The sequence below is a fragment of the Rhamphochromis longiceps genome, linkage group LG11, assembly GCF_057381845.1.
Source record: "Rhamphochromis longiceps isolate RC_006_pf linkage group LG11, R_longiceps_female_GT1.1, whole genome shotgun sequence".
NCBI classification, from domain to species: Eukaryota; Metazoa; Chordata; class Actinopteri; order Cichliformes; family Cichlidae; genus Rhamphochromis; species Rhamphochromis longiceps.
Window position 1 is genome coordinate 19728800 of NC_140567.1, and position 20377 is coordinate 19749176.

The 20377-nt window shown below is 45.5% G+C and overlaps 1 protein-coding gene across 4 annotated transcripts in view; it reads right to left on the bottom strand.

Moving 5' to 3' along the window:
- Positions 1-209: 209 nt before the first annotated feature.
- Positions 210-20377, bottom strand: part of kirrel2 (kirre like nephrin family adhesion molecule 2) — a 33726-nt gene continuing 13558 nt past the window's right edge. For 2 of the 4 annotated variants that reach the window (XM_085422656.1, XM_085422659.1), the window contains exons 2-15: positions 12259-12414; positions 11481-11630; positions 9386-9543; positions 7772-7922; positions 7526-7631; positions 7133-7281; positions 6877-7004; positions 5545-5671; positions 4997-5097; positions 4104-4302; positions 3162-3281; positions 2860-2969; positions 2617-2706; positions 210-2498 (exon numbers count right to left, since the gene is read on the bottom strand). In XM_085422656.1, the coding sequence (XP_085278782.1) occupies positions 2007-2498; positions 2617-2706; positions 2860-2969; positions 3162-3281; positions 4104-4302; positions 4997-5097; positions 5545-5671; positions 6877-7004; positions 7133-7281; positions 7526-7631; positions 7772-7922; positions 9386-9543; positions 11481-11630; positions 12259-12414 (2237 nt within the window). In that variant the 3' untranslated portion in view covers positions 210-2006. The remainder of the gene's footprint in view (positions 2499-2616; positions 2707-2859; positions 2970-3161; positions 3282-4103; positions 4303-4996; positions 5098-5544; positions 5672-6876; positions 7005-7132; positions 7282-7525; positions 7632-7771; positions 7923-9385; positions 9544-11480; positions 11631-12258; positions 12415-20377) is intronic. The other 2 variants (XM_085422657.1, XM_085422658.1) reach the window with 2 other exon arrangements.

Below are 20377 nucleotides of genomic sequence, written 5' to 3' on the forward strand. Positions count from 1 at the left end.
GATACACATACAGTGGGGGTTCCACTATCTCATCTGTCTTCATTAAAAGCAGCACACCACTGGGGGAATAGGAAAATCAACATAGACAGTGCTGCTAATTTATGTATTCATCATTTTTGCTACATGGGAGGCTTTGTTTTTCACTGTTCCCCATGCCCAATGAAGCAGCTCACCAGACTGATTAACTCAGAGGATTCACACGAGCCGTGTTCTTTATCGGAAATGGTTTTATTTAAATATAAATATGTGTACAAAGGTACAAGCAACAATAGCTCTTTTTTTTTTTTTAGCAAATAAAATTCTTAATACAATATTAAAAGAATGAACAAACAAAATGGCAATTAGTTGTGTTCCAAAGCATGGTAACTGCATTCAGAGGAATGATGAACAACTCAGACAAGAAAATGTGTGAATACCAAATAAAATAAACTGAGATAGATACATATGTATATAAAGATACTTTACAGTAGAGCAGCTTACACGCTGTACTTTAAGGCGTATACAAAATAGAAAAATAAAGACAAGCGATGATGTTTGCCTCCTCACTTTAAGTGACATTTGTTCTCTCATTAGGCTGCCTGGGAACGTTTAATTTCTTTCTTTATATTTTTAGACAAATGGCAGTACAAGCGTCCACACCAAAAACGCCCAGGAAGTGGAATGCGGCCGGGTCAGGTGCAGTAACCGATGTCTCGAACATGAAATGGACATGAATATAAACGCTGAAGAGTTTCACTAGACACATCATTTGCATGCAACAGAGAGAAAGTATGGACTTAGCCATTTGTACAGATACTCAGTTTCAGGGTAGTACTGTTTCTTGTAAACATAGCGAGACGATTTGATTGAGTTGAGTTGTAAAACTTGAGAGCGGGTGGTCCCCCGTCAGGACCGCCTTCCACATCTTACCCCACCTAAGCCTGCCAAAGTTGATTCTGCGTTCAAGTTTATTTCAAGTTCAAGATTGCCACCATTTTCCAAAAAAAAAAAAAAAAAAGACCACTTTTGATTGTTCTGGTTCCTACTCCTTGATTTTACAATCAGAAAGTACAGCAGGAAACGATGCAGGGGTAGATCAACAGTTTTCAACATCAGCCCCTATTTTTATTACCTATACAATTTGTTACCATCTTTGGGTTTTCACTGCCTTAACTCGTCCGTGTCAGTACAACATAGAGTCCTCCATTAAAACGAAGGCAATATGCACATTCTTCTCTCCCCACTGGCAGACAACACTTTGTGTCCAACGTGTTAAGGTTATCACGAGAGGCTCCAGAAACACAGGTCAGTCCAGATGTATTCCACTTACAATAGAGTGCCTGTAGCACTTGTTGGTTAGTGCAGCTAGCCTGTTGTGCAGAATAGTTCATGTCTGTCTCTGTGGATAGCTCAGTCATTTGTAGATGATAGAGACACAAATGTGCTTACAATTCCTTTCGCATGCCAACGAAAACATCAAAATGACAGACAACAAAGGTTCTTCACACCTTTTTACCCCCCCCCCTCAAATACTGTACGTGTTAGCTCGTACTGTCTTCTTTCAAAGTATTTACGAGGTTATGTTTACAATTAGTGTTGACACAAAGTAAACTCTGGAATGCAGGTAAACAGCTACCCCAGTCGTTTTGGCCACCCAAATTTAAGGGATGCATTTGATTTATTTTCTGGTTGGCCCACGAACTCGCAGAACATCTCCACAAGTTTGGGTGGTCATCATGTAGAGACAACCTAGTGAGGTATCGCACTGTAATGTTCATCATATGCTTGACTTGAACATCACAATCTGCTTAATTTTCTAGCTCTACAAGTTCACATTACTGTAGATGCTGCCGTCCATCGCAGGTTGGTTATTCATAACCGAAATCATGCCTCCCTTCTTATACTGTCCTAACAAATCCTTGCAGGACTGTCCGAGTAAAGAAAGTTCATGTTAGTCCGCCCACACATGTGGTGACAAATAGTTATCTACTCACTGCTTCTTTACTCTTTTTTTTTTTTTGGCCCTATCAGACATGAGTCTGCATACGTTGCGAGGGCCGGCCATAGTCGGACTGCTGGGAGGACACTTGTGACGAGGCGTAAGAGAAGCGAGATGAGCTCGAGACCTTGCTGGCCTGATCTGATTGGTCGTACGCATCCACCTTCTCATAGGAAGCAGGCTTAACATAACTGGTGAAGGCGTGGCCATAAGTAGCAGGTAGGTAAGCAGTGCCACTGTAGAGGGGGTCAGTGGGATAAACTCCCCCCTGCTGGGCAGGCTGCTGCTGGGCAGCTTGCTGCTGTTCGTATGAGGTTCTGCTCACTGTGGTGGTTGCGTATCGGTGGGAGAAGTCATAGGCACGGGGTTGGGTGCCGTGCTGACCGTACACGGGGCTGGGGGAGGGCAGCTGCGATGGAGTGTAGACCGGCCGAGAATTGGGCACGTATTCAGAAAATCCGCTGCCGCGAATATGACGGTCGTCGTGGCCACGAACATTGTAGTAACCATTGGTAGGATCCTTTGAAAAAAAACAGAGGGAAAAAAAACATCAATTTGACTTCAGTTCAGTATCATGTGGAAAAAAAGCATGCTTGCTATTTTGAGAGTTTCTTCAAGGAAGTGTTTTTCAGTTTTACCTTGATGTCCGATCTTTCGTCCTCCTCCTCTTCCAGGAGGTCGCTGTGTTCTGTGCGCGATGTCCCGGGAGACTCGCTGCTGTTTGGAGCCTGAGGGAAGACCAAGAATTATTAGGATGAACAAGACCTTACTAGAATAAGAACAAAAGAAAGTCTGAACATTACGTTATAATAGTACTGATTTCTCTCTCACAGTCCATGGAGATGTTTGACATACAGAGAAGCTGAACAAAATAGACCTACCATGGGTTCTTTGACATCTTCCTCGTCGTCGTTGCCGCGTGTAGCATTGTGATCGCTGTGAACAATCTGAACTCTGATGTCACTCTTGGAAAGACGAGTGCATCTTTTGCCTATGGGAAATGAGAACAGATTCACTCAACATTGCGAGGAAGATTTGTAAATCCAATTTACACGAAGCTTTCTATTCAAACTCAAGGTGAAACGGCACAAAATTGAACATAATCTTTTCAATTTTCAGCTCGCAGGCACTTTATTATGTTCGATTTGAAGAATTGGCTGTTGACCCTCCTGCCCATACTAACCGTTGAGCTCACCTTTGCCTGTGTGCCTGCAGCAGAGGGAGACCAGAGTGATGACACAGATGAGCAGGACACAGCCGCCACCTACTGCCCCACCTACAATTATCAACATCGGCAGTGCTTCTGCAAGAACAATGGTAACAGAAGAAATGCGTGGCAAAGAGGGTGAGGGTCGATGGTTTGTCAAGAGATGGGGAAGGGATGAAATCAGAGATAGCAGAACATAAGTGTCTAGGAAAGTGCATATTGGAGCAAATGAAAGGAACAGAAGAGATTCTATTCTCTTTTTTTTTTCTTGCCTAGCTAATCTGAAAAATGCTCTAGTGCCCATAAATTGATCTGCAGTAAGCCCTGATCTTCTCACAGTGACTGTAACATATGCTCATGTGGGCAATCCAGCATCTCACAGCCTGGCTATTGTCTCTAATCTCTCTGAAAGAAGGGTAACAAGGCCTGACATGCAATGAAGCAATAGACAGTAATCTAATTAGAGATTCCAGGAGATAGCGCTGCCCATTTCTCTGGAGACCCTGCTCTGCTACGTTGATGTAAATTACTGGCGAGGACCTCATTTTTGGTGTCTACTGCAACAAAGGTTTCCCCTAGCATCAGTGGAGTCGTACCACCGCTGTTTAATTTTAAAACCACTTAAGGGGCCTGCAGCCTGAGATGCTGAGCTTGGCTATAAGACATTGATAGAGACTATGATCCCAGCTGCAAACACATGTGGCTTCCTCTAATTGACTTTTGTCCCTAATCAATATCTATATTATGGGGCAAACATATTCATTAAAGAAGCCATCTGCTGATTAAATCATATCGATTAGAAGAGCATAATTAAGATAAGCACGAGACGGGGGCACTACTTTTACCCAATCTTCACAGCAAGAACCGAGACTATCGCTATAACTCCTGTGCAGGAGTATTACTCTGGCCCGTGTGTACCTTGCTCCTTCAGCGTGACCAGGGCAGTGCCTGTGCCGAAGCGGTTCCAAGCAGTGCAGTTGTAGCGCAGCTGGAAATCTTGTGAAAGAGTCTCAGATAGCACCAGAGACGACACGACTCCGTGGTCACTGGTTACTGTCTGCACTGAGTAACGACCGGAGGAGCCGGAGGACAGGCTCATGTCCCCAAAGGTCCACACCTGTGGAGAAGAGTGAGAGAATAGACAACAGGGGGTAAGGAATTGTTCTATAAAGAATCCTTCACCTGTGAGCAAAGCAGAAGCCAGCACGGCTGTTTATCCTTAGATCCCTGCCTGCTGCTGTGTGAACGCCGGCTCTCTCTCTCTTGTGCTTTTTCCCTGCTGACCTCTGAGGTGCTCGGTGTCTGACACAACTCACGGACTCATGTTTAAGCTGCCTCCCACGTTTGCCCTGCAGGTGAAGCCTAAGGAGGGTTAGGTAGCTACACTGGGAAACAAGGCTACTTTTTGCCGTGTCTAGCACAGAGCCAGCAGGGCACCTGTCTCTCACTTCTCCTCGCACCCTAATTATCCTCTCTCAGCCCAGCGTACATTCAGCAGTTCAACAGGGTCAGACGACTGATGCCTCTTGGGCCGCTAATTGAATGTGGTCTGGCTGAAACCTGCAGGAAGCCATTCTTTCAGCAGCTCCGATAACTCCACAATCATTCCGGTCAGTGTCTGTGTATATGTTTTGTTTTAGCAAGCGAGGTGGAGATGTGCTGGTGTAGAGGTGAGGTTAGGGGTAAAGCTCATATTAGTGATGCTGCTTATGTGGGCGGGGTAAGGAAGGGGGAGTATGTACAAACTGAGTGTGTGAGCTAATAAGCATTAGTGAATGACAACACACAACACAAATAAGAGGATCACTTACAATCTTATCAGGTGGGGGGCTGCTTCCCACCCGGCACTCCAGCTTGCCCTTGGAGTGTTTGACAGCGTGCTGTGTGGCCTCTGCTGTGATGATAGGTGGACCTGTGGGCAGATGAAAGACAGTGAAGGAAATAAAGAGAGTTTTAAAAAAGACGTACAAGTGCAAGCATACAAAAAAACTAGACAGTAAAGTGGTGTTAGAAATAGAAATATAGATGAATAACTAAGTAACCATTTCCTATATCAGGCCCATCCATTGGCACAAAAGATAAATCTGGTATGTATTAATCTCATGACTTTTCTGTAATCTTTGCTCTTTTTCTGAAATGTTTCATGAGAAAACTCTGCTTTGGTGTTTGAAACTATTGAAAATACTAAAAAAAAATGTTTTAACTAAACAAGTAACTAGACACAGCAGTTGTCAACTGAATGAGTAAAAAGAAAAAAATATATATAGGTTTTTAAAGTAATGAGGAGTAAATTTAACATAAAAAAAAAACATACTTAAGTGATTTATTTTTTTCTTTTGTTCTTTAAGAAACTTCTCACCATTTACAGTTAGAGTGACATCTCTTTCTGCAACTCCAATACGGGGTACAATGGCCTTGCAGGTGTATCTGCCAGCATCCTCCTGAGTAACAGCCTTCAGCTGCAAGGTGTTACCATTACTGAGCACCTAGTGAGAAATCCAGGGAGACAAGTGAGAAGTATGTTAGAGACAGAAAGAGACAGAAAGAACAAGGTTGTGAGCAGAAGAGGCAGGCGAAAGCAAAGTGGGACCTTTATCAGTGGCCCACTCACTGTGCAGGCAGCACAGAGGTGGGCTGACCATTGTAACAAATGCTGGTGGTTTGAGTTTAATTTCATTGTGAAGAGCTTTAATCACAGCATTAAGCACTCCAGCCACCGCTGAGTGACCGTGCTGCTGTGGAGATTGTTGCAATTAAACAGTGGGGACAGAACGAAGCATGTGTGAGTGGGCCCTAGCCTTTGGAGCTGCTACACTCACTCACTCCTTAGCTCATTGATCCTGTCATTCCATCAAGCTGTGATTAATCCATTTACCCCCGCGCCATCCTCCTCCCTCCCTCCATCTTCACATCTCCCTCTCACTCTACATTTTTTTTAATTTCACCACGCTTATGGAGTAACCCAGTTAATCTATTACTCATGGCTGTGTGAGGGACAGTGGCAGTGGGTGGATTAGAAAAAATGTCTGCACCATTCCCTGAGTGTGGCTGAAAGCATTCTCTCTTTAAGATGACAGCATTGCTTATGCCATCCCACAGCATTCTTGACCGGGGGTGCTTTTTCCAGCATAGCTTCAGAAATTACATTAGTTGCCAAGAGAGATCTCCTATGGGATGCCCCCACTAATGGTGTGCACGCTAGAACACTTTTACCAGCATGATGTAACGTGAAGGTGGAAGTGTCCCATTTGTTCCACCTGCAAAATTGACTTTAAGGAGATAGATACGCAAGCCTAGCTGGGCCTTTGTGCTGTCGAGAGGCAGGAGATGCTGCTCTAAAAGTTACAAGTACAAGTAGTGATTCTCCCCTTGAATGAGTGATTGATTGACCGATTGATTAAGTCGGGATTGTGACAACGTGTCGTGTGCTCTGATGGTGCTCTATGAATCTGTCATAGGACAGGCAGTTTTCTGCCAGAGGCTTTAGCCCTCAGGGAGAGTGGTTAGAGGAGGTGTTGAAGTTTCTGCCTGAAAAAAGGAAGTGTGGGAAAAAGTGTGAGGGATTCATGCCTCAAGGCCATGTGTGAATGTTTCTCTCCGGAGGAATGGTGCTGAGGTGTGGTGCTGAAGCTTTAGCATCAAGAAAATATGCTGGTGACTGGCTTTTTTTTTTTTGTTGTTGTCGCCTTACCACACTGGAGCCTTGCTTGGTCCAAGCCAGGGTCAGAGGAGGGTTTCCAGTCCACGCACAAGTGAAGGCTGCATCCATGCCTGTATCCACTGTCATGGGCTTCGGCTCCGACAGCAGTCTGGGGCCAACTAGAAGGGAAGCAATGCAGGCGGCCAGTTAGAATCAGTAAGAGACTTTTTTTAAAAAGCTGCTCTACCTTCAATATCTGAAAACACAGACCACACCGCGTACAGTGTTTGCCTTCAGTTAAACTTACACTGGACATCAACCAGAGTGCTGACATTGGTGCTGCCCACAGAGTTGGACACCTCACAGGAGACGGGGTCTGTGAAGTAGGAGTAGTCCACTGTCACCTCAAGGCTATCCCCATTTGCTTCGGAGATGGGGACTCCTCCTTTCGACCACCTGGAACAAATGAATGATCACAGCTCCATTAGTTCTGGTAAGGAACGGTGCGATGCGTATCAAAGTGGCTGTTAGCCGATTTGTGGCTTGTGCCAATCAAACAGCCCATTTAATCCACGGAGTCTACTTGGCATCTTTTTGTCTCAGTTTATAACATTTTTGCAGCTTATAAAATTCATTTTATTAGGCTTTTATGTCTCAGTGCAACGCAGAGGTTTAGAGTGGACACAGAAAAGACAGATACCTGTATCCAGTGATTTCAGGATTGGCTGAGGCAGAGCAGATGAAGAGAACCTTGGCTCCCTCTGTTACAGTCTGAGGCTGGACTGACAGAGTCACTGAAGGGGGGTCTGTGAGAAGCAGAAACATTCATGTCACTGACATGCATGACTTTGCAAAAGCATTCATTGGTCTCCACAGAACACTGGTGACTGCATGCTGCACGTTGATAATTTCAGAGTGTTTGTAGGCAGGTGGATGCTGGACTCACGCTGGACATTGATAGTGACTGATGTCTGTCGTCCAGCAGGGGCAGCTGGGTTAACAACCCTGCAGGTGTAGGTGCGTCCGGAGTCACTGTCCTCTGGAATGATTGGAAGCATACTGACAGCTGTTTCCCTCTTCCTATCCTCCATTAGGGACTATGAAGAAGGACAAAAACAAAGAGGTGAGTAAAAATCAGCTCAGCGTCACACAACAAAGTTGCATGTCATTAGCGACTTCACCATTTACACACTGCCAGTCTTATTTTATTTTTTTCCATGCGTGAAGCATTAAAAATTGCCATCCTGTTCCTTGGCATGGCACTTAAATCATATATTTTATGATGCAGCAGGGGATATTGTGCTGTTCCCACATTTCTGAGAGTGTTCCCAGTCAGCGCTCCTTGTTTGTCATCATCTTTTAAATCTATTTACTGCTCACAGAAATCAATACGCCTAAGTGAGGAAAGGTGCAGATTCTGAGGATATGGCTCACTGCTCTCTCACTTTCTTCCTCTCTTCCTCATACATAAGAAAAAAAACAACAAAAAAAAGAAAGTGAAAGCTGAGCTGCCTGCGTGTCCTTTTTTTTTGGTTGGTGACAGCGAGGGAGGGGTGTCACACATCATTGGAAAAGAGCAGGGGCGAGCCGAACCTTTTCCCTGGACAGCCAGATCAATGGAACAGGTCTTCCATTTTCTAAGCCAGACACACCAAAAGCATTTTTATGCTAGATCAAATCACATCCCTCCCTGTCGCCAGCCCTCACTTGGACAGAGCACAGCCTACCCCCAGTTTCACTCCTAAACGTTGGAAATTCTCTTGTTCTTTCTTTTTTTTTTATTTTCACAAAGCTATTAACAACACTTTGCTCTGTCTTCACTCCCCTCCACCCCTTTCTATTCCTCTCCTCCACATTCCTCACATCTCATCTCATCTCCTCTCTCTCCCCCTGTAGCCCGCTTCCTTCCCTCCTCACTGTGGGCTCTCGCCTCCTTAAATGTGGCGTTTAGCATCGTTTAGCGTGGTCAGAGAGCATGAAAAATGTGACACTTTCCCAGCCGCGGCTGGTTTACGCTCTGGCGCATCCCCATTGTGTTTTTACAATTGTTGTGGGTGATTTCTTCTTTGCAGAAACTCTACTGTATGAAACACTCATGCCTGGCTGAGCTTTGGCATGCTCCAGTTATGCTGTAGTGTGGCTGCATTAGTGAGCAAAAAAAGGGGAGGGAGTAGAGAGTGAAGAGGGCTGAGGTGGTGTGGGGTGAGGTGGTGTAGGGAGGGGAGAGAAGCTAGGGTGGAAGGGGTGGGGTGGGTAGGGGGGGGGGGGGGGGGTCAGGAATGAGTGGATGCGGAAGGGGGACTGCAGAGGGTAAGAGAACAAATCTTGTGAGGAAAGGGTGGCGATGGAAAAAGAAAGTGTGAGATACCGTGAAAGATAGATGGAGAAAAAAGCATCCAAACAGAAATGAGGAAAAAGATAGTATTATACCCCGAGAGAAAATATTTCTGTTTTTTGAATAGCTTTGCATTTATTTCTGCCCGCTGTTACAGTTTGTAATATTGTGTAGGTGTGTGGTGATTGAATGATAATGCAAAACACGGATCTGTTCTCACTGTACCTTGGAATAAATTGCAGTTTCCATGACTTCTCCATCTCTGTACCAGGTGATTTCAGCAGCAGGTTTGGCTCCCGAGGCTCTGCAGGTGAGGTTGTGCGGTGTGTGGGCCTTGAGACGTACAACGGGGCCGCCTTCCACCACAGGGTCAGAGGGAGGAACTGTAATGCAGAAACAAACATACAGCTCAAGACAAAAAGACTCATTGCAGCTCCGGGCGAGCGCAGAACCGCAAAGACGCATTACTGATATTGAGCTTGCTGTTGCTCTTAGCCCATCGTCAATATATAACAATACCTTCTTATTGCCAAGTGTCTATTTAACAAGGTGTAGTTTCAGACAGGAGAAAAGGCCGAGAGCTGTTGTCATTTGGTGAAAGAAAAAAAAAGCACACACACACTCAAACTTATTTATTTCCTTTCTTGGGGCTAGCATTATTGCTCTATTTGCTCTTACTGTTGCAGAGTGATGTTTCAACTGAATTGCTTATTTGTTCATTTATTTGCATGGTTTCGCACGCACCACTGTCAAGCCAAGCGTGCCACCCCTGATGAAGGCGTCTATCTCCCCAACCAATAAGGGAAGGCGTAAACATGGGGTTTGTGCTGGCCTTTCTTGCACCCTCTACCGAACCAATTTCACTGTGTGTATCTGAATTGTCAGAGGTCCTTCCGCTGCCGCGGCACGGACACTAATGGAATCCGAGTGCTAGGTGATTTTAATTTCCATGCCGATTCCCCTGACTGCACTCCCACCGTTGACTCCTTTGACTGTGCAGGATTGCTTTGGTCTCATCTGGCCACATTGATTTACGCACACACAGACACACACATACACTCACAAGTTAGGCGCACGCTCCCTCCTCATGTCCACACAAAAACATGAGCAATGCATCTGATTTCATTTATGTGTTTATGAAATGCACATAATGTTCATGAAGCACCAGCCACGGTGTCGGCCTTGGTCTTTCGAGAGTGCATTTAATGTTGAAGAGGCAGTTTTATCAAGTTTTCATGACTGCCTCCACACACACTCTCTGGATGTGTGTGGGCATGTGGCGACCGCACTGCTTCGTGCTACGCTGCGCAGCTTTTGGCGGTGACACGAGACAGATAAAGGTGGGCAGATGAGCTCGGGTGAGTCCTCAGATTCTGTTCATTTAACTGAAATGTTTCTACCTACCACTCAATTTGCCCTCCCATTGTTGCGCTATCTGCACCACTTGTCACTCTGCCTCAGTGACTTTGAACAGACACCTCCACGCAACGGATGGATTCAGTGACAGCAGGGTCTTTGTGGAGAAATGTTCACATAAGCTGCAGCAACAGATCTCTATAATTGTTCCCTTTGAGTTTTCCTTTCTTGATGAAAAATGCTTGCCTTGCAGGTCCATTTATGGGCAATTGACAGGGCTAATTTATAGAGTGATATTCCTTTTCATGCCACCAGATGCCAGCAGTACTATGTCAACTCCAATTCCCAAAAGATCCGGCCCCCCTCCTCCTCCTCCCCGTACTCCCCCATCCCTACCCCACTCCGCTCCACCTCACCCCACCTCTGAAGGTCTGTGTGAAGAAGTAGATCACTCACATCACGTTAATGTAAAAACCGCCATGCGGTTGACAAATGTTGTGGCTCACTATAAAATGTGCTAACTATGCAGACTTTCAAGCGACTACGCAAGTCATTTGTGACTGCAGCAATCACATTACCCTAGACGTCGAGAGTCTTGATTATCGCGACTAAGAATGCTGGCGTTTCTTTTTTTTTTCCTCTTCTTCTCATGGTTGAGTCTTATTTGGTTTGAATTATGCTTTCAAGGCATGTTTTCCACTTGGAAACTGTACAGATAACGTTATCTATAAGCGCTGATTGAAAAAAAAAAAAACCCAAACAAACTATGAAGTTTAAGACATTTAATGTTGTGTTTTGAAGGTGATTCATTTCAGGGGATGAACATGTATTATTAGGGTAGTTGTCTGCAAGCTTTTATGCTCTGCGATGAAGACACTCCCCTGATTTTTCCCATGCACTGCCAGCCTGCAGGCCTTGGCACAAGGGCCGACTGTGAGGATCATGCGTGAGCTGTGTATCTTACCTAGTACAGTGAGCTTGGCACGGTGGGAGCGAAGCGCTGCCTGTGTAGCCTGACACTCATACACCGCGTCATCCGCCAACTCTGCTGAATCGATCTGCAAGCTGTGCTCGCCTGATAGCGGGTCGCCCATTAAGGAATAGCGTGTCCAGCCTGCGTGAAGCCAGCACAGAGAATAGAGTCAGAGACAAACAAACCAACCAACAACAAACACATAATGAAAGGACTATAAAATGAACAGACTTGTGTCCCGAACAAAGCCAAAAGAAACGTGGCAAGGCTCTTTAAGACACAAATGAAAGCAAGCAGCACCTCACAGGGCCAGGCATTGAGCCGTTGTGTTAGCAGAGCAGCGTGAGCCTAGAGATGCAACACGTGAGAAGGCTGCTGCATGGGAAGACTGTCCTTTAAATACAGGCACACTGAAGATGGGGTGGCTAAGGTCAAGAGGAAGCTTCTTCGCCTTTATGCTAGTCAGCCACACATTTAAATGTCAATGTGTGGCAAAAGCCAATTGATTATCCACCTTCTTACAAGAGTTAAAATGCTAAACAACAAATTAAAGTTCGGTGCGTGCAGCAGTAGCTGACCTGTCTGCAGTACATTGTTCACTCACCATTCATTTGTGTAAAACCCCAAAGGTTGACAGAGAGAGACTTGATTTCTAATGAGGCCTGGCATTAATTGCAGCAGGACAGACAGAGACAGAGAGAGCACTAAACACAGAGAGGGCAGGAGAAGAAAAAGGAGGGGGCTGGAGAGAAGAAGCCAGTGATAATACCTGGTAGATCTCTCTCTCCTCCCAGTGCCAGGCCATCTTTGGTCCACTGTACCATTCCACGGTAACCCACGATGACACAAGGCAAGGTCACCGACTGACCGGATACAACCACCTGGTCCTGGGGCTGCTGGGAGAAGTAGGCTGCTTGGGTGGCTGCTGGAAGAAAAAATAAAAAGGAGACAACGTGAACAACTAAAATCTTTAAATTGACCTTTTCCTTGATGGCAAACTGCAAATTCATACGGAGTCACAATATGGCTATAAAATCTCGATGTATTAAATTCAGAAAATGTGATCACAGTAGATTTCTGCAGTGCCAGCAGAGACGCATGACGAGGAAAGTGAAACTTTCTCTGTAAGGGCTTTGACGAAATAATGCAACTATTTAAAAAAAAGCAGACTGACACGAACTGCTCAGCTTACTCTCCTGTTACCACAGCACTTGGTGGGAGAAATGGACATGCGTGAAAATATTATTTGTTCCCCCACTACAAATGCGTCTTCTAAGAGGAAGAGTCAGCTGTTACTCGTAACTTATTTAACTCTTTCCCAAGACCATATGGTTACATGCTCACTGACATGAAGCAAACACGCTTGTGGAGAGAAAACGCAGCCACTCCTTCAATGTGCTTTTTGTAAAAATGGATGTTAAACAATCAAAACTCCATTAAAGTTCCCTGGGGACCCGTTCATTCGAGCTTGCTGAAAGTCAGCGGAGACAACTGCCGCCACCGCTGTCGCCGTTTCGCTGCTGTGTTTAAGTCAAAGTCTCCCCGGATTGGCTGGCTTGCCTTCACACGCATGCAGAAACACAGCGTGAATACGGATTCGCAGCTCCTACAGTTTGTGCCACTATGCTTAAGATTGTGTATTACAAACCCCACTGGCAGGGGGGGGAAGACGGCAGCACTCCAGAGGGAACTAATCCGTAAGGGAAGGCAGGAGGTGAGAGGGAGAAAGGCAGTTGGTTGGTTATCTAAGTAGGATGTCTGTGTGAGCTGGGAAGAGGACTTAAAAAACCTTCCCTCATTCTCCTCTCTTTGTTGCTCGGTGGAGAATGGAAGGGAAGGGGGACAGTGGAAGATAAAGAGGGTTCTATTCGGGCAGTGCTAAGCCCCCACTCCCCCCACCCCGAACTGCTTCTCTTGGTGGGAACGCTTAAACAGACAGGATCCCCCCTCCCTCCCAACATGAAGAAAGCCACTGAAAGGAGGGCAACATACGGCGGCCAGAGACACGCTATTGTCCTCTTGTCCCTCTCTTTTAATAGGCCTCTTCATTTCTAATCAATCCTGCTAAATGCAAGTTTAATAGCTTTTCAATAGCAGCTTTTCCCCCCAGAGGGTAGCTGGGATTTTCTCTACCCCCCCCATCCTCCCCTTCTTTTACCCTCCATTCTTTCTAGTTTTTCTTTTCTGAAGGGGTGGTGTGTTGAGGGGCTTCCGTGGTTGTTGGCACTGTTTATCCTGCACTCAATTAACCACTTCATCTCAGGACTGCACCCTACCCTTCGCCTCCCTCACCCCTTTGCACCCTCCTGCCTCTGTCATCCAACAGAACGATTAAAGCCGCCAAACAGTGAGCTCATCAGGAACATGAGCGCTCAACACTTTAGACCGTTGTGGCTCTCGACAACTGCCTCGAAACCCATTTTCACATGCTCCCATTGTCTGTTACTCTCCATCTGGGCCAAACGAGGTGTTAATAGATCGAGTCGAGATGTAAAAAAAGAAGAAAAAAGAAAGATCAGAGAACAATGCATGTCGGCTCTCCAGTATTGTCTCCCTGTACATCATTTTTATGAAAGAGCTTTAAAAGCCGATTGAGCTGTGGGTGCAAACAGGTAGACTGCTGTATGTGTGGCACGCACTGGGGATCAAAAGAGGCCAATTTGAGAGCGTCAATAAGAAGTGAAACGTCTTCGAGTGAAGGCCATTAGGCATTTACCGAAGGCTGGCATTTTCCAGTCATACCTTCAAAAAAATGCTGTTTTAACAGTCTGCCCGCCTGTCCCTTACATTCTGCCGTTATGAGCTATTGAGCGTTTTCATTTTCCTCCCATTGCAAAGCGAGTTGGGGGATTTTCCTCTTTGTACTTGCAACAGTACAAACATTGATTGTAATTAAGTATCTTGCCCAGAGTATCTAAATGTTTACAATGGGTAATAGTTCACTGCATTGGTTGATTGTTTAGATGGATTACATGCATTGAATTGCTTCTCTTTACCTCGCCCACGTACAATTTCTCATGCTCACAAATGGCAATTAACACCATACGCACACACACTCACGCATATGCAGCCGTACAAATATAGAGTACGGAGCATGTGCTGTAGAGAATGTCTTCACGCCATATGAGTGATTCATTGCTCTCCAGATCCCTTATTGAAAATGCTCAACAGAACATCTCGACTGGCTAATGACTCATGCCAGATTCCTTTAATTCCTCCTTGCTGAATTAGACAATTCTTTGACGGTGTATTAGCAGCTTAATTACATGAATACATTTCTGACGGGGAGAGAGGGAGGAACGCAACCAGACAAAGAAGTAGTGGAGGAGAAGCAGTCAGAAGAAGTAGGGAGCTGTGGGTGTGAGGAGGCTTGTTCTTGGTGTGCTGCAGTGTCACATACACACATGCGTGTACACAAACGAAAACACACAAATAGTTTTCGGTGATTTTCAGCAGACTAAAAATGGGGAGCTCGTCTATTGGCTGCAGTTGAATCGCATTCGTAAAGAAAGACTTGAATCCCCTTGAAATTCCAACATTTCTGCAGAGGATGTGAGTTTATTTATCGCGTTGTCTCGATTGCTACGCAGGTAAATATGTGCAGAGTAGATTAGTTATGCAACACGTTGCGTGCTTAAATGTTACACTGACACCAAAAATGCAATATTCGCTCTTTCTCACCTTGCTGTGCGTATATGTGTGCGCGTGACTGCTTTTCCGTCCCCTAGTAACAAGGTCAAAAACACATTTGGCCAGATACATTTTAATCCGGATTTCTCAAAATGGAATATCATTTCACACCGCTGGATGCACATGGGGCTAAGTTTATGTGTGTCTGTGTGTGCGTGCATTTCCGCCTGACGCTGAGTGTGTGTTTGGGCTATGTATGTTTATGTCTGCCGTTTCATCTCAGTGTGTGAATGAGTGTGGAGGTTGGGGCTGCGTTAATAGGGTAAGCATCTTGTCAGGCACTGGAGGGCACATTTAGCAGTTACTTTGACACAGTGACTTTGCTGTTTCTGTCACATGGTTGGTGTTAAGTGCAAAACAGCCTCCCCGACTTGGGCGAAACCTATTAAAGAGCTTTGCGTTGACCCTGGAACTGCTTGCTCTCTCTCCTTCATCTGAACTGATAGGGGATGCGCTCGCATCAGGAAGGATCAGGAAGGGATGGACAGATGTCGGCAATGATCCGTCCTCCACTGGACATCTGCCTTGATAGAAATAGATTGAAGCAGTCATTCTGCGTGTGCGAGCGCGCGTGTGTATGTACGTGAGTGTGTCTCGTGTGCATTTATCCCGGTGGGGACTTTAACCTGACTGCACACAAACCTGTGGGAACAAAAATCAAGGTCCCCAGAGGTATGGACTGCTTTTTGAGGCTTAATACTTGGTTTTAGGTTCAGGGATAGCATCAGTTAAGGTTACGTGGATAACTGCGAACACCCAGACGAGTGTCATGGTCCGAAAGCGTTGTTGTTGCTGCTGTACTGTAGTTTCTGTGTGGACACGCTGCGGTCACAACAAACTCAAGGACGCTCGGACACCCCCTGTGGAGTCTTGCATTCAGCCCTCATGACAGAATTTGCACCAGTAGGACCCAAGATAACTCTCGTACTTGGTAAAGTGGAAAGTATAACGCTGCCATTAGGATTAGGCATTCATTTATTGTGATGGATAAGGTGAAGGCTAGGGGATAAGAAATGCATTATCAATGAGGGAGTCCCTCTGGGCTACAGAAGCAAGATTTTTTTAAAAATAAAAAAAACTTTAATAATAAATAAATGATCTGAGCATCTGAGGGCACAAAAGTCAATTTAAGTGCATAAGTTGGAACCTTCAAATGAAAACTAAAATAACATCAGCTACTCCACTCTGTTCATTTTCCTATGTTTTACGATGACACTCAGCTGCTGATGGCAGTGTTTGCAAAGAGTTCTTATTTTAGTTCCGATTTTATGCCATGTCCTCATTCCCATCCAGTACGAAGAGTACAACATCCAGTCCTGTGGGGTCTATAAATGTAAGTGCTCTCAACTTGACTGGACAATTTGCTCTGTGCAGTAATAATTCAAAATGCTAAAAAAAAAAGAAAAAAAAGAAATAGCACCCGATATCTACTTGCATTTCAGCCCTATGCTAACGGCAAAGACTCCCGAGCCCAGCTGGTGTGAGTTTTCCCACAATAAGAGCCAGAGATGAGAAAATGAGGAAGCAAAGCAGACAAAAAACATTACAAAACAAGGCAATTGGCAAAAAAGTGTCAAGCTTGGAATAAACAACCACTTTCTCCAAATGCCATCCATTGTGCCTTGTCTAGATAAGGCTTCTAAATCGGGCTGGAAAATGGGAGCTCCATTTCTCTCTGTATGGAATTATTATCCCTTTGTTTTGAGTCAGCCTCTTTTGTCTTCCTTTTCCTGTGTGTGTGTGTGCTTGTGTGTGCATATAAACAGAGAGTAATGCTGAGTAGTAGCTGAACCAAACAGTATGTCACAAAGGGGACACGGCACCCATCTTATGTTTGATCTGGCTACTAAGCTCATTTCCGTGACTCTCACAGAACTTCTAAGGGGCTTAAAACACGCTAACAACAGATACCACCCACCAGCCCATGGCAGTATGGCCACCCGCCCCATCACACACACTATATGGGTGAGCACCTCTGTATTTTTCTTTAACTGTTGCAAACAGCTTCACCCTGTGCCTCTGCAGATGTCTGCATCTAGCCTACCTTAATGTAACCGAGCATCTCTTCCATCTTTTCTTTCCCACATTGCATTTCATCTGCACTCCCAACCGCCCACTCTCACTATCTTCTCTCCCATTTTGCTTTTTTTGTGCCCAAATTGCAGCCTAACAGCTTTTTAAGAGCTGTTTTGCTGGAGTTTAATCCTCCTAGCCTCCCCTTTCAGCCTTTATTCCATTGTGAAAATCTTGGCTCAGACCTAGGCCCCTTTTTAGAGAGTGGACCCGCTCATCCACCCAACCCCCTCCTGGTGTTCTGCCGAAACCCCAACCGCGGGCATTCTCTCCCATCCCTGCATCCATTCACAATCCAGCCCAATCCCCTCATTCCTCTGCTCATCACCTTTACAACCACACTCAGTGAACCGTGATACCTGAAATCAATACTTACCAGCCCCCCAACCTCGCGAGTTCTATAAGGTGCTACTAATTGTTGATTTGCTTTCTCCGTCGCTCTTCCTGCCACCACTCTGCTTTTCCAGACTCTGTGTCAGCTGTCATCTCTTACCAGACTCTCCCTTGCACTTTCCCTCCCCATCCCTTCCTCTACTCTATCCTGTATCCCCTTCCCCTGTCCCTTTTCTCTCTCTCTCTGCATCCCTGGTGTGAAAATCACAGGGGTTTGTGTCAGCTTGTCAACACAACACTCAAGAAAGCAGAGTAGGGGGGGAACAAGAGCAAAAAAAAGAGGTACTATATTTTAGAAAGATCAGAAAAAACTGAGGTAAGGTAAAAATGGAAAAAGTGGGCTCCTGTCAGCTTCCAATTGCAAAGGAGGGAGCCTGAGAGGGGATTGATGGAATGCTGTAATCAGTCTGTCTCCGAGGCTGTCACCATGAGGTTTTTTCCCCTGCTGGAATAGGGCGCTGCACACATCAGGGCAGCAGTGAGGCTGATCGCATGGGTGAGCAGCAGCCGAGGTTCTCCCTGGGTAGCTGCTAACAGATGCAGTGGATAGTGTAATAGAGTGGTATGCATACGGGGAGAGGAAGGAGTGAGGGAAGAAAAGGGGAGGCTGGGTAAGAACCCAAGAGTGCTGATGTGACATAGTCAGCGTGTGAATGCACGTGAATGGTTCGCACAGTCAGTGTGCTGCAGTGCCCGACAATGTGCCATAAATACACTCATTCTTATACTGTCTTCTCACACTTGCCACTCACATGAGCACATTGATGCGCACTCAGTGTCAGAGGCCCATATCTTTAGGGTTTCTAGTGGGCAAAAGCATCTCTCTGAGTATAATTCCAACACAGCTTTTTTAAACAGCTCCCCTACACTGAAGCCGAGAGCTAGGGGAGCTGAGAGCTGACTCCATACAGACAGATAGTAAGTGACTGGCTGGCTGGCAGGAGGACAGGAAATAAAAAAGCCATATAAAAAGGAGAGAAAAAGGGGAGGGAGTCAGTGGCAGTGGTATGAAATTGTCTGTACACATCAGCCAGCAATGTTGACAAGATGTTGATTGAGCTAGTCTTGTCATTGCGCTCCTGCTTACCCCCTGGTGTTTCCAACACAAGACAGCTGCTGGCGGGATCTGTGTCACAGTTCCAGCCCCCCCCCCCCGCACGTCACCAACCCCCTCTTTGGTCTTTGCTCTCTCTCTCTCTCTCTTTCTTTCTGTCATATCCCAATTTCTCTCTCTGTCTACCCCCCCCCCCCCCCCCCCCGCCCCGCCCCACAATTTTCGCCAGTGTTTGGATGGAAGGGCTTTCAATATAATTCACTGTGCTTTTACATCATTAACGTCTTGCGCTGCTTGCAAAAGCCGCGGTTTAGTGTGTGCATAACAGCTGACATGGTGGATAAAATAGCAGCGGTTCACAACATGTGGCAGTGAGGCAGCTCAAAGATGAGACAGGAGTCGGGGGGGGGGGGGGGGGTAGGAAAAAAATTGCAAATCTTTTCAATCTCAGCTGCCGCCATAAAACAAGCAAACAAAACAAATCTATCAATAAATGACACATTAAAATCCATAAAACAATGAAGAGATAACGTGAAAATTGCCACGATATCTTGCTTTAAAAACATGCAGTGGAAATGAAAACAAAGGGATTCTCTGCACAGATTCGGTACTGGGACTCTGGCTCTAATGCTCTGGGGTATCAATTAATTTAGTCAAGGGATTTGCGGCCTGCTCTTCCTAATTGAGCCCAGTGGAAACCCCCTCGGCTCTTCGCGATAGGAAGTAGTGCGTTTCATAATTAATACTTTTTTCCCCCTTTATTATTATTATTTTTTAATGAGGGTGGTAATGTTGTAAATGTGTGCATCTTATTACGGTAAAGGGGCCATCTACGCTATTGTTCACTTACGCAGTGTTTGCTGCTGGTGAGATAAATAAAAAAGACAACCTCATTGAGAAGCTGCAATGGCACACTGCAAGTCAAAGCCGCACTTTTGTGTGTGTTTGAATATAAAACACAGGCAGCTCAGTGAGAGTCTCATTAGTGTTGCTTAATATGTGTGCTTTTTAAAGCTTAGAGGTTAATGCCCGACTTGCCTCCATTTCAGTGGAGCTCTCTTTAATTTGATGCATAATTCTTTTTTGTCAGCAGCTGACAAGAGCCTCTTCAGAGAAAGCAGCTGAGCTCTGTAGTGAACTCTGCATCCAACAGGAACACAAAGGCACACAAACACTCCTAATTAAACCTGTTCACAATATTTCTCTGCGCTCCCCCTCTCGCGCTCACGCCACGTTGCGGAGCATATTTCTGAACGATCCTATCTTCCCATCTCTCTGTCCGGAGAACATAACTCTTAGCGATTAAACAAATTACCTCCTCTCCCGGGAGACCCGTGGATCCGGTGAAGAGAATAAGTGTGTGATTCACAATGCTGCCACCTCTCTGTTCTTACAAACAGCCTTCAAATTGCCGCGTATTAATCACTGTCTCAGGATAGTCCGCGACCAGAATTCCTACTCTTTTTTTTTTTTCTTCCTCATCCAGAGGAGATGAAAGTGCGAGTTTTAATTTAACATCAATTTTATATTCTGTTCATCAGATTGCCCGTTACTTGAAACATTCCTTTAAAATTCCTGATGACTAAGAGCTTCCAGAACACGAGAAAGTGAGAGGGTGGGGGGGGGATGTTACCTGCCGACCTCAATACATTCTGCTTTGTGCTGAGGAAAAGAAGGG